This window comes from Miniopterus natalensis, chromosome 7 (assembly GCF_054644295.1).
Source record: "Miniopterus natalensis isolate mMinNat1 chromosome 7, mMinNat1.hap1, whole genome shotgun sequence".
Classification (NCBI taxonomy): domain Eukaryota; kingdom Metazoa; phylum Chordata; class Mammalia; order Chiroptera; family Miniopteridae; genus Miniopterus; species Miniopterus natalensis.
The window spans coordinates 64,968,340-64,982,085 of NC_142087.1; the positions used below are offsets into that span (position 1 = coordinate 64,968,340).

The following is a 13,746-nucleotide window of genomic DNA, read 5'->3' on the forward strand; positions in this document are numbered from 1 at the left end:
ATGCATCTATTCTGAAATCTTTTCATTCTTCGAAGAAATAGGTAACTTGAATAGAGATGGAGAGAAATTAGATGCAGTTTGCCACAAAATTATTGTCCAATGGAAAGAATCAGTGGGGATTATTAAAGACATCTTGGAAATGATGAGTAGTTAAGCCCATTAAGTTTCTTGACTGACATACTAAGATGTGATGAAATGGAAGGCAGAAGCCGTTAACTGTATTGATTTCACATCTAATTTCCATTGTTGAACATTTTTGTGTCTCCCTCTTTCTCTTTCTCTCTTTCTAATATGCATATAATAAATCATGTAAAACTATGTAAGTTACTCTTAAATATACTTTATGGATCTGAATAAATATACAAGTATATACGTGTAAATATACATACACAAGCATACCTCCACAATTAACATAAAACACAAAATATTATCTACAGACCTATGTTAGAGCTATACATCAAAGGGAAAATATTAGGGAACTTATGACTTTTAATGTATAGCACTATTATGAAGACATGTAAGCACTTAATAGTTTACATAAAAAAGAGTCTTGACACAGCCAGGAATGCTGTGAGGAAGAATATCTCATATGCAGGCAGTATTTTGGTCTGAGTAAAATGAATAATTATATATATGATAAATATATGATTTGATGGTAATTCTTTGATGTCTTGATGTTTATATTTACTTGGAACAACATAGGCTTATGGTATCTTCTCTTAAATATATGAGGATATTAAAGAAAATCTACCAATGCAATCAGATTACAAAGCAAATTATATTTTATAACAAAAAGTTAAAGTAGGAAATAATTTAATAGTAAAAGGCGTTCTTTTCTCAGAAAAAGATGATTGGAAACTTTACAACAGCAAATAGAATATTATGTGGCTGGAAACTGGTGAAAACACATACAGTTGTCTGTGAGTACTTAAACATTTTAATTTAGGTGTCTGTATGTTCTGCTTGAAATTGTTCTAGAAATCCAGGCACACGTTTTTTCCTGATAGTATCTAATGACTATTAGGAAGGGAGACTAATTCAGTGGATTGAGGTGATCAGAGGAGGCACTACCAGTGTGACCTGAATCCAAATAATGGCACTTACAGCCTGGTGTTCTCTCATTGTTGACTAAGCTAGACATGCACATAAAGAAATGTGGGCAAAGTGCACACACATACATATATGACAGACATGTATATACATGCCAATTTAAGTTCTCAACAGCTGTGTTGGGGGAACACTATTTTATGATCACTTGTAGTGACAATGCTGAATGAACTACATCAAATGAGTTAGACTTCATAGTTTATTTTGGGTTTATGATTTGCAGTAACCTTTGGAAATTGTACATAAAGTCATTCATTTGACACACATTTATTAAATACTGTATACCCAGCATTGTGAATATTCCTGTAGAGAAGGGAATTGCTCTTATTACTTGGAACACTAAGTGGAGGGTTTTGACCGTTCTCTGGACCAAAAACCAGGGCCCTAGGCAGCCATGGCTGAGCTCAGCAGGGTAGGAGTGTGGCCTAATGCTTGTTCTTGTGGGGCTGCTGCCTTGAGCTGCAGATGCCCCTGTGACCTGTTCTTCCCACATGCCTGATGGAAGTGGCTGTGAGGTTGGCATGCCTGATCCCTGTGCCCTCAACAAGTCGTTGTTTAGCAGGCTGTGCGCGCCCTGCCCCTACCATGCTAGGCAGCCCCCTCAGCTGCTGCTTCCAGATTCTCAGGTGGCTTGCTCTTCAAAAATTGAAAAGAATTTGAATTGTTTTCCATTACCCCCTTGTCCTCCAGTGGAACAAATGAGCAGAGACCCCCTAAACACCCCCACACACACCTTTTCCATGCACTCCTCTCCGAGTCGTCCTGGGAACCATTCTGCCCTGGGGACCGTCCTTGAATGTGTTACCTCTCGTCAGGACTGATGGCCTTGGAGTTTGGCCATTTTTAAACCTTAGTCTTTGCTCCCAGAATGAGCCATGTTAGTAGTGAGCAGTGCTTTTTTATTTTAGCCACGGGACAGTGAGAAGGGACACAGTCTGTACAGAAACGCTCTGTGAACTTTCAGACCCCTGCGCCCCTCACGTTCCGCATGCATCCTAGCCGGCTGCTGAGCCTCAGCTCTCCTCCTTTGTTTGCCATCTACCTTCCTCAGAAGAGCAGGAGACTCCAAATCAGAACTGTTCCCTCAGGAGCTGTTTGCATTGTCTTTGTGCAATCACAGAAGCATGCAAATTGTTTGATTTTTTATTATTGTTCTTTAAAATATTGCACTTTGAAAATCTAGTCGAACAATATCGCTGGGCAAGTTTTTAATTTGCTTTGCTCCCCCCCCCCCGAAGCAAAATGTCTCTTTCATTATAATACAATTCTAATTGTATCACTATAAGCTTCGACACAGGCAAGAGTCCCTGTTGTTCGGTATTGTCTACTAAAGTCCCCTTTGTGGAATAGGGGATTTTCCATAGAAAAGTGATCCCTTTCTGGAAGAATACCAATGTGGGGGAGCTCTCATCTCATAAAGTGTCTTTCTTTCTTTCTTTTTTTTTAAATCCTCCTGAGGATATTTTTCCCATTCTTTTCAGTGAGAGTAGAAGGGAGGAAGGGAGGGAGAAAGAGAGAGAGAGAGAGAGAGAGAGAGACATCAATGTGATGAGAGACATCAATTCGTTGTCTTCCACATGCACCCCAACCTGGGGCAGGGATTGAGCCCGCAACCGAGGAACATGCCCTTGGCTGGAATCAAACCTGGCACCCTTCAGTCTGCATGCTGACAAGAGTGTTGGCCTAACCATGGAGCCAAACTGGCTAGGGCTCTCATAAAGTGCCTTTCAAAATGCAACTGTTTGGGAGCCAGAAGTCTTGTGGAGGAAAGGACCTATAAGAAAAATGCGGGATGCAATAATGAGCCCTGTAGAGATGGAGTGGAACAGGAGGCATCCCTGTAGAGTCATGAGAAATGTGCATCTGTAGCTGTATGTCTGAGTATTTGAATGCATGTGTACATTTGTGTATGTATGTATATATGCAGTCATATGCCTCTTGTTTGCTGAAAGGATCTAGAAGCAAGAACACCCAGATAGCAATGAGCACATCTAACACTCAGACCTTTGTATTGAATACCTTTCCCCCTGAAAGGAACCCAGAACCTTTGCACAAATGTTTGATTCCAGAGCTGGGGCAGGATCAAGATGAGCCTAGAATATATGATGAAAGGAAGTACTCTAGTGAATGATGGGGATGTCACAAGGACAGAAGAACCAGATTAATGAGGAGCCCAGTGACCAAATCTGGCACAATCCAAACATCCAAATAATTAAGGACAGTAATGCATTGTAGACCATAAAAAAGAAGGAATGCATGTCCCCATAACAATAATAGATACATAAATAGAAAAAAATATGGGCTCTTGCTTTAATAGAATTCTGAGTGCCAAGTCGCTAATGCAGAAGAAGTGCTTGAATAGAAAAATAATCACCTTTACAATCACCCTGGTAAAAATTGATTCCATCAAGAACCATTAGTAGATGCTGACTTTAGAGAAGCTGATAAAGCATATGCTATTTACATGGTCCTAATGTAGTCATTTCCCCACAGATTGCTTATTAGCTGTAAGCGGTGGAGCAGGGGGCCAGAGCTGGGGTGGGAGTGCAGGGGGAACAGTTAATTCTGCAATGGAGAAATCTGACAGCACCTTGACCAGGTACTCAGACTTCACATCTGAGTGACTGAGAAAGGTCTCGTGCCTCTGGAGGTGATTCCCTGAGAAGGGCAGACACCACTTACCCTTTCATTTCCCACTGGAATGTATAACCTAAATTCAACATGGAGAAAGAAAGACAAACCCAAAACGAGGAACATTCTGTTAATAAAAAAGACCATAGTCTTCAAAACTATGAATGGCTGAAAAGATAAAGAAAGGCTTTAGAACTGTTTCAGCTTAAAGCAGACTACAGGGGCAGGGTGAGGACATGGAAACCTGGTCTTGACTGGATCCTGATTTGGGAAGGAAACTTCACATAAATGACAACATTGGGTCGGTTGATGTGATTTCAATGCAGGTGAAGATTCGATTAACATATTGTATTAATATGAAATGCACTGGAGTTAATAACTATATTGCTTATGTACACATTAGTGCTTACGAAATATGCACTAAAATGTATAAGGATAAAGAGCTATTTGTTTACAACTTTATCTGAATAGAGAGATATAGATATAAATTTTTTCTATCAAGAGATAATAGATAAATAGTCTCTCAATATGTATTTATATAGTGCATCTATCACTATATATAGATTATAGGTAGCCTTTATCACTTACTACACATAGACTCTACAATAGTAAGTGATAATGCAATCTATGAACATATATAAAAAGACTGTATATGTACAGAGGTAGATAATGCTAAAATATAGAGAGCAAAGTGTTAACAACGTGTACATCTGGGTAAAGGGAACATGGGTGTTCTTTGTATTATTCTCATTCTTAAAATTGCAGGCTTCAAATGATTTCCAAATAAGTTTTTTAAGAAATTGTTAACAATCATTTGTTAAGTTGAAAAGAATGCAACTGTCAATAATAAGGGTTCTCATGGTTTGGCAACGGGTGGGAAAATATGTGAAAGTGACATAAAATATGTGTTTCTGATATGACTATATTTATTTTTTCCAAATGAATGTGTGAGCAGTACTGCCTTAAGGGGGCTGGGTTTTGTGGAACAAATTCTGAAAAATGACCCAGAGACATAGGTTCAATGCAGATCTGAGAAATGTATCATCAAATATGTCAGCCAGGTTTTCATATGCTATTTTGCTATGGAAGTTCAAACTCACAGGATTGTAATGTAGGCCTTTAGTGTATAGCTGTCCAAAGCTAGGTGGCATCCAAGACTAGGGAACATACACGGCATGTTAACACAGTTATACTTGCGATGCTGAAATTATTTATTTATTTTAGATTACAATAAATAACATGGACATTTCGTTTACATACCCTATATTTATATTTAGGTATATTTGCAAAAATTAAAAATATGCACAAGTTCAAAATTTGCAAATTTGAAATCCAAAGGATTTTCTTAACTCATTTTGTACCCAGACCTGATCTTACACTAGACTATGTATAGTCTTTAATAAATCGATTTGGCATGAATATCATATGTTTTGCTGAAAATATATGATCTGACAATGGTGCTACCACAGACCCTACCAAGGGTCTTACATGAAACACTGCATATCCACTATTTTACCTTCCTAAAACTTGAAAATTCCTGGATCTGAAAACACATCTGGACACAAGCATTTGCTTAAGTGATTGTAGACCTGTTCTATCTAATTACTTTAATGAGGAAGTTACTTACCCTTGATTAAGTTAAGTCATCCTTATGAGAGAAAATGGAATACTAGAAAGTAAAATTGAAAATTAAATGCTGAAATTAATGTAAAGGACCCAGAATTGGACAAGACTTTAAAATGCTGACGTAAAGACAATGAATGTGGTAAATTATCCATAGCTGCGCTGCTTATTTGAATTGTAAGTAGAAACAAGATGTGCAAGTATTTTCATTGTAGTTCCTCTTTTCCCTCTGCAGCTATTAGCAATGCTCAGGCCAAAGCATACTGACATAGTGGAACATTTTCCAGACGAAGAATTTAGATTAAGAGCCCCATCTTTTTCTGCTATTATCCTAGTCACTTACACTCTTTGACCAGTTTTTTCAACTGTAAAATGAAATAAGAAATTTAGATGAGTAAAATCCTCTTCTGAATTCTAAAATGAGAAATAACTAAAATTTCGTTACGGCATATTTTATAGTTTTACATTCCTATTTCATATGGTTTTAAAAATACTACATGCTGCCATAATTTCCTTGACCTGTAAAAGATGTAATTCTTATTGTTTTGAGAAAGAGAATCCTCTTATACTAATCAACTTCTCTTGTGTACAGTGCAAGTTCCAGGGCCAGTAGAAAACCTGCAAGCTGTATCTACCTCACCTACCTCAATACTTATTACCTGGGAGCCCCCTGCCTATGCAAATGGTCCGGTTCAAGGTTACAGATTGTTCTGCACTGAGGTGTCCACGGGGAAGGAACAGGTAGGCGAGGAAATGGGCCCCACCCCTGCCACCTGTTGGATGGCTCTAGGGCTAGAGAAATAAGCGATCGATCTGTAAGCTCTTGAAGTCTAGTCCAGTGTCCAGCACATCAGTTGGATAACTGATTAGTTTTAAAGTACCTGTTACTGGAAATGTTGAGCAATTTAATTGAATTCTGGTGCTAAGAGAGCAAATGGGTAATGAGATGAATCAACAGAAAAGATACCAATGTTTTGTTTGAGTGTGTAGGTGCCTGGGCCAGTGTAACTACATTTGTATTAACTCGTCTGGTCCCAGAAAGCATTTGTATTTTCAGCCCTTACCCTAAGGGAGCATTTATCTTACAGTCATTGACCTCACCCCAATTGCTGTTTTCATTCTCATGTATTTGATGGTATTTCTGTCTTCTCCTCACCCTCAAACTGTCACCTATCAATTTCATTTTTTTCAGTCTGCCTTACTCTAGAAGGCTATCTTCATTTTTCTTACATTTTGTTTCCAATCTGTAGTTAGTACAGACACCCAAAAACAGGCAAACTGTATTTTCAGGTCAAGTAATAGTGAATCAGTCTTTAGGGAGACACAGGGAACTCAGCAGTTCTCTTTTGTGACATATATATGATTCTCAACTTCATAGGCAAAAAGATGTATAGGAAAGTGTGCAGCTAAATGGGTAAGTCAGAGAGGTGACCTTGGGACAGCAGAGATCCTGGGTTTGTTGTGAAGTTTGCCAAGCCTAGTGTGCTCTTCACGCTTCCACATAAACTGCGTGATAGAGGTCTTTCATTTTAAAAATTGTTTTGCAACAGTTCTATTCAGAAATAGATCTAATTCCCAAGTCATATTGTAAAATAAGAATTACTAAGAGTTCCTCCTACGTAACCACTCATTCTGGTTTTTTGCTTGCTCTTTAGCTCTTATTTTCATCTTTCTACTCTCTCCACTTTTCTACATGTTTTATCTCTTCAATAATGCATATCACCAGTCCATTTAAATAAATTCCAAAATGATGTTTCCCAAGATAGATGTGAATGAGGGGGTCGCTGTGGAGAGCTAAGTAATGGGTCTTGTGGCTCTGATTGCTCAGTGACCTTCACCTTCAGCACCTCATTTCTGCCGCTGTGAAGGGCTGAGAACAGAGGCAAACCTACCTCACAGCATTTTGACAGATAAAAATTGTGGCCAACTATCTGTCAGTTTTAAGAGACGTGGGGATATTTCAGCCAGGGAAGAAAGAAATCTACTGTTTCATGGGGAACTACATCACTAAGGGTACAGGAGCAGCTCCCTGTTCCCCTGGATTTACAAGCTGCCTTCTGCATGCCAGGGGCTCAGTGTGGGCACACTATTCAATGCATTAGTTGGTGTTAAACAAATTGGAACTTAATGACTGTAAAAATAGCATGGTGCTGTTTTAACTAGGAGTCTACAGAGTGGTCTGGGCTTTAGTGGGGGAGTGTATGTCACAAGCAGGCTTTACAACAACTCGTTATAAAGCCAGAGTGTAGTTTTGTGAGTAAGAGTCTAATATCCAATTTACCAACTGAACAGAATGGCTGCCATTTCTGCTTTAATGTGCTTCTTGAATAACAGTTTTGGCATTTTATGTCTCCAGAATATAGAGGTTGATGGACTGTCTTATAAGCTGGAAGGCCTGAAAAAATTCACGGAATATACTCTTCGATTCCTAGCTTATAATCGCTATGGGCCAGGAGTCTCCACGGACGACGTAACAGTGGTTACGCTTTCTGATGGTGAGTTATAGACAGTAACACTTGACTCATATATTTGTTGCGATTATCAAATAATGTCATGTATATGTCATAGATTTCATTTTCAAGGTCTCCCAATGGAAACCTTATGGGATATGTTAGCGTACATTAGAAATTTGTCTGATTCACTCAAACTTTTACAGTCAAATTTAAACTTTCTTAAATGAGGATGTCCTCATGGGTCATCTTCAAAGTGTGGCTACTGCCAAAGAGCTCAAAGGAATTTTTTGTGTCATTCTGTATTTCTATTAACACAACATATTTGTTCATTATTTGGACTACATACATTGGCATGTTTATTTTATTTATCGTTCTTAAAAAAGGCAGATGACTAAAAGTTTAAATGATGGACAATTCTCCCACATATGCATTTTAATTTGAAAGTATAGCATGAGAATTTTGTATTACAACTGAGTATAAAAACGTATACATTTAATTGTCCTGTGCCTAATAAATGAAAGATTACACATACTTTCTTAAATGTCATGAAAAAGAGGAGGAAGACTTAAGGAAGAGGGTGGATTTGACAAAGCAATAGCAGAGGAAATTAGAAATCTAAGAAATGGGTGATAATGAAATGTTGGGAAATTTAATAAAAAGTCAAAATAAAGTACAGCAGAGTGTAGGATGTGGGGTCAGTTAAAATTCAGGCAGGTGTAGAAATGCAAAGATGTGACCTCCATGAATATTAAAAAGGCAACAAGCTATTTCTTTTCAGCCCTGGTTTCCATGTTGGTGACTGTAATTCTATAAATTATTAATCTTCGAATTTCAAAAAAAAAATGACACTAGCTTGTGATTCCTTGACCAATCCACCGTTCTTTAATCTGGGAAAGTATCTGGGCAGACACTTCACACAATATAATATCAGTGGAATGAGGAAGGGCATTCGTGTTATTAAGGGTGATGCGAAAAAGACACATGAGTAACACTCATTTGCAATTTCAATTTAAAAAAATGTTTTATATATGACACCTCTTCATTTTTAATGTAATTCTTATGCCCATCCAACTGATTCTGTTATTGAAGACAGACCAGAGTATTTGTTGGCAGAATAAATTGCTTCACAACTTATAATTACAAAAATAAGAGGAAAACAAATGAAAATGAATATTTTACATAATTTATGTAAATTTCATTCACATTCTGAACTGTAATACTGTGGCCCTATTTTCCACTTAGGTTTTAAATGTCATAAGTGAGAAAGATAGATTATTACTTATTAGTCCAAGAATTATCATCTGGAAATGTTGCAACATTCAGGAGTTAGAAAATGTCTGTCACTATATTAAAGAATTTCATGATCTTTATCTAGCAAGCATCACTGTGCAAGGGACCCCAACTTTTCTCTATTAGATACATTTGATAGGGGAAAACAGGAACATCATGGTCCTCTTGACCTGGGCTCCCTGAACATGTCTGCATTCATCTTTACAATCAAGTCATCTCTTAATTTCCAGCAAAACCCCCTGCACTCTTGGCTTCCATTTCCTTGTCATCTAGACCCCTTCTTTCTGACTCAGTGTGATGTCTCCTCTCTATTGAAGCTGTTCATGCTGAGGTCACACATCCTGTAAATACGTATTTAATCACATTTAATAGTCACCTACTTCCCAGTCTCAATCAAGCCCGTTTCCCCTTGACTTTCTGGATGTTATAAAAGGGAGATGTGAAAATTAAATGGGCTAATCCATGCAAACACCTCAAACATGAGCATGACCTATATCTAGGTATTTAGTAAATGTGATCTATGCCAATGAGCGTGTCCCTTTTCCTCATTATATAGTACACGCTACTCATTTGAGGGATGATGTTGAGGTCATGTGTGTATTCCTTTTAATTCAGCAAATATTCATTGAAAAAGCCAGACAGTCCAGCCAAACGTGTACAAATGTTTGGATGTGTAAGCCTATCTTTAGGACTTTCCATTTGTGTGGCTAATTTAACATATGTCTGTGTCTAAATGCATGTGTGTTATGGAGATAATCATATTTCTTATTAGGTCAGAGGAATCCTTACCATAAAAAAATGTATATGAGGGCCATAGAAGAATTCAATAAAAGCAAAAATGAAATGCAAATATTATTTGTATCCCTGTTATCTAGGATGCTTATAAAGATTTTTATCCTGATGAGCTGTCCTCTCTCATTTAGCTCTCTTTTAATTGTTTTTCTGGGAAAAAACATTTTTTTTTGTTCAAATTCCTCTCCCTAGTGTATAATTGGTTTACAGTGGCCCACTTCTTCAAACCATTTGGGATTGTAGAGCATCAACCTAGGCAGCTTCGTATCTCCTGTAGAATGGGACTAGTTTTGCCAATTTGTTCCCAAACACTATCTTTTGTATGAGTTGACATGGGTAGGTCATTAAAAGATTTGAGGAATTAATTAACATTTATTAGTGCCCATGAAATCTTTCCCTGTGTCCAAAAGCAGAGTGACCAATTTCATAGGCAAACTTAACTTACAGGAATGCGCTTCTTACTGTTATCACTAGTATTTATAGAGTACTTATTATTGCAAGGTCCTGCTCTAAGCACTTTGTATTTTTACTTTTATTCTCACAATACTATATTTTATCTGATGTTACAGATGAGAAAGTTAAGATAGAGATCACAAAAATTAGTAAGAAGTAAAACCAGGTCACATAAATTAGTAAATAAAGAGGCAGGTCAATATGGAAATATCGTGAGTTTTTCTTATTCTATAATAAATGTCTCATATTAGTTCACTCAAGTAAAAAGCTCATAATTATATATGATTTATTACATTTCATAAATTATGTGTCGAGGACAGCACACACTGCTAAGGGAAGGAATCCAAGTGACTCTGTGTACAGAGGTTCATTTACAGATGTGGGAAGTTGATCTACTCTACAGAATGACTCATCACCATGGGTTTGAAACCAGCATGCTCCACCATCTAGAGAGGAGATTCCAGACCAAACCCCTTTGGTTGGCTTTAATGAACCTGTTGTAAATGATAAATTGTTTGACATTTCAGAGAAAAAAAGCAATGAACTATGTTCTTTCCTTCTGCCTCATGAGCCAATGAAACCTTGTCAAATGAGAAGGGAAATAAAGAAAAGCCCAGATAAATGTGGATTCCACTTCTACCAAGCATACAATCCTATGTATTGTTATTTATCTGTAAATGCTATGGGAATTGATAGTGAAAAGGAGGGCATAGCAATTGATAACAAAAATTACTATAGAAAAAATTCTCTACTTTCTTTCCTGACTAAGCAAGGCAAGAATAGCCAGTGTGCTATCAATGGAAAGTAAGAGAGATTTATACCACCAAAAAATAGACAAAACACATCAACAACATGATGTAAGTCCACCTTTAGGACTTTATGGCTTTCACTTCCCAATACAGGAAATAATATTGATACTTATCAAATTGTGGTAGTTACAAAAAGAAGTACATATTTGTATCCTTTCTCCTGTATATTCTTGGCTTTCTGGAAGTACCATTTATAAACTTACATTAAAATGACATTGGAGGGTTACATATCAACTAGCACAATACCTAGAACAAAATGTATGGTAAATTTAAGCAACCTTCCCCTTCCTCCAAAATTCAGTCACCTATCATAAACCCAGCTAGTGTTACTGAAATTATATTTTGATACTATTTAATTGTGAAAAAGTGGGTGTAACATCATAAGTATATGCCATGTAAATATTACAATATCATGTGAAATATAAAGTAGAAAGATTTTTTTATGTTGAAGAAGTGGTTGATTATCACTTAGTAGTAAAGTGCTCCAAACTTTCAAACAATTCTTTACAGAATAATTTAAATTCCTCCTCATTGAAGGAGATCAGTTAGTTTAGTCCTGATTACAGACACCATTGTTATTTCCTGCCGATCTCTAAACTTTTCTTTTTAAGAAAGGGTATGCAGAGATGATCTTGCTAAGGCATCTGTATCCTTCCCTTCCCTGGCGGCTGACTGGGATGCCCAGGGGCCTGTGAGGGCAGCTTAGGGAAGCTCTGTTTCATTAGCACATCCTTTGTAGAGCTGAGACGAGATGGAGGCTGCCACATACAGAAGAGCCCTTCTGATTATTTTAGCTCTTGAGAAAATTAATATCTTAATATGTTAGTGATAGTAACATAAAAATGGAATTTAAGATTTAAAATAATAAAAATTTTAGAGGTGAGATTTTTGGGGAAACTAATCTATGTTAATAAAAACATATTTTTTAAACTCCACAAAAAGTGATATCCAAATGCCACTGAACATGTGAAAAGATGTTCAGCATTACTAGTCTTCAGGGAAATGCAGGTTAAAACTGATTTCACTCAGAGGTGGGATATAAAACTAAAAGCAACAAATGAACAAACAAGTAAAACAAACAAACAAAACTCATAGACACAGAGAACAGTATGGTGGACCAGAGGGAAGGAACGGGTGGGTGGGTAGTAAAAAAGGGGGTCAAATATATGGTGATGGAAGAAGATTGGACTTTGGGTGTTGGGCACACAATGCAATATACAGATCATGTATCATAGAATTTACACCTGAAACCTATACAATCTTATTAACCAATGTGACCCTAATAAATTTAATTTAAAAAATAAAACACTATACACCTAGCAAATAACTAAAATTTTAAAAATTGAAAATACCCAGTGTTGGTAAAGATATGGAGCACCTAGAACTTTGCTATACTCTTAGTAGGAGTGTGAATTGGTAAAACCACTTTGGTAAACTTTACATCTATTGAAGCTTAGCCTATGTTTCACCCCCATAGGGGTTTCTCCTCTTACCAGTATTTCTACTCCTTGATATATAAGGGAGGAAAGGAGTATAACTGTCCACCAAAAGACATGTACAAGAATATTCAAGCAGATTTATTCTTATAGCCCCAAACTGGATATAGTTCAAATATCATTAATCAGTAGAATAGATAAATAGAGGGTGTCCCCCCCAAAATGTATACACATATTTTGATAGCTCAATTGGTGTTTCTTTTCAAATTTAACCCATTGTAATTAATAGTTATTTAACATATTTATACATACTTGGGACACTCTGTATAAAAGAGAATAGTCATATACTACTATTATAATACTAGAGAGTAATTAAAAAATAGAAACAAACTATGTTGCTACATGCAACCACATGAAAGAATCTCAAGAACTGAAATGAGCAAAAGAAGCCAGCCTGGATAAAAAACAATTGTGATTTTATTTTTAGTAAGTTCAGGAGCAAGTTAAACTAATGATGGAGTTAGAAGTCAGAATAGTGGCATGACTGGGAAGGGATGCAAGTGAACTTTCCAGGGGACTATAAATGTTCTGTCCTTTGATCTCAGTGGTGTGTAAATGGGAACACACATACAACTTTCTCAAGTTAGACATTCAAGACTTGTGCATTTTATTACACACATGCTATAACTTAATCAAAAAATTGCAAGACAAAAACTTGTGGTGACAGAAACCCTAAATATGAAAAAGATTTTTAAATACCTTACCACTTTCTATTTATTAACTTCTTCAACAACTATTTGCTGAGTGTGCCAGGCTCTTGTTGGTACTGGGGATGTAGTAGCTAAAGGGACAAAAATGCTGGTCCCTGTGGGGGCTTATATTCTGCATTTGATAAGAAAACCATAATATGAACTAGAAGAAATTAAATAACAAAGCCTATTTCCTAAATTATGAAATATTTTTTGAAAGAATACTTGATGTAATTCATGAAAAACAAGCTTCCAGTAAGCAATTTATCACAAGCTACATTAGCTACAGCCTTTATAAAAAGCACTAAGACAAGTTCAAAATTAAAGCAAAATAAGTGATTTCAATTCCCACCCTGTTCAGAAAGGCCTGGGAGCTAATATTTAAGTAAGTACTCATTCGCTC

The 13,746-nt window shown here is 36.7% G+C and overlaps 1 protein-coding gene across 1 annotated transcript in view; it reads left to right on the forward strand.

Annotated features, from left to right (window-relative positions):
• The window catches only part of DCC (DCC netrin 1 receptor), a 603,848-nt gene that overhangs the window by 354,016 nt on the left and 236,086 nt on the right, over positions 1–13,746 (forward strand). Inside the window, exons 10-11 of the mRNA XM_087819312.1 lie at positions 5,954–6,102; positions 7,718–7,856. Coding sequence (XP_087675438.1) covers positions 5,954–6,102; positions 7,718–7,856 — 288 coding nt within the window. The remainder of the gene's footprint in view (positions 1–5,953; positions 6,103–7,717; positions 7,857–13,746) is intronic.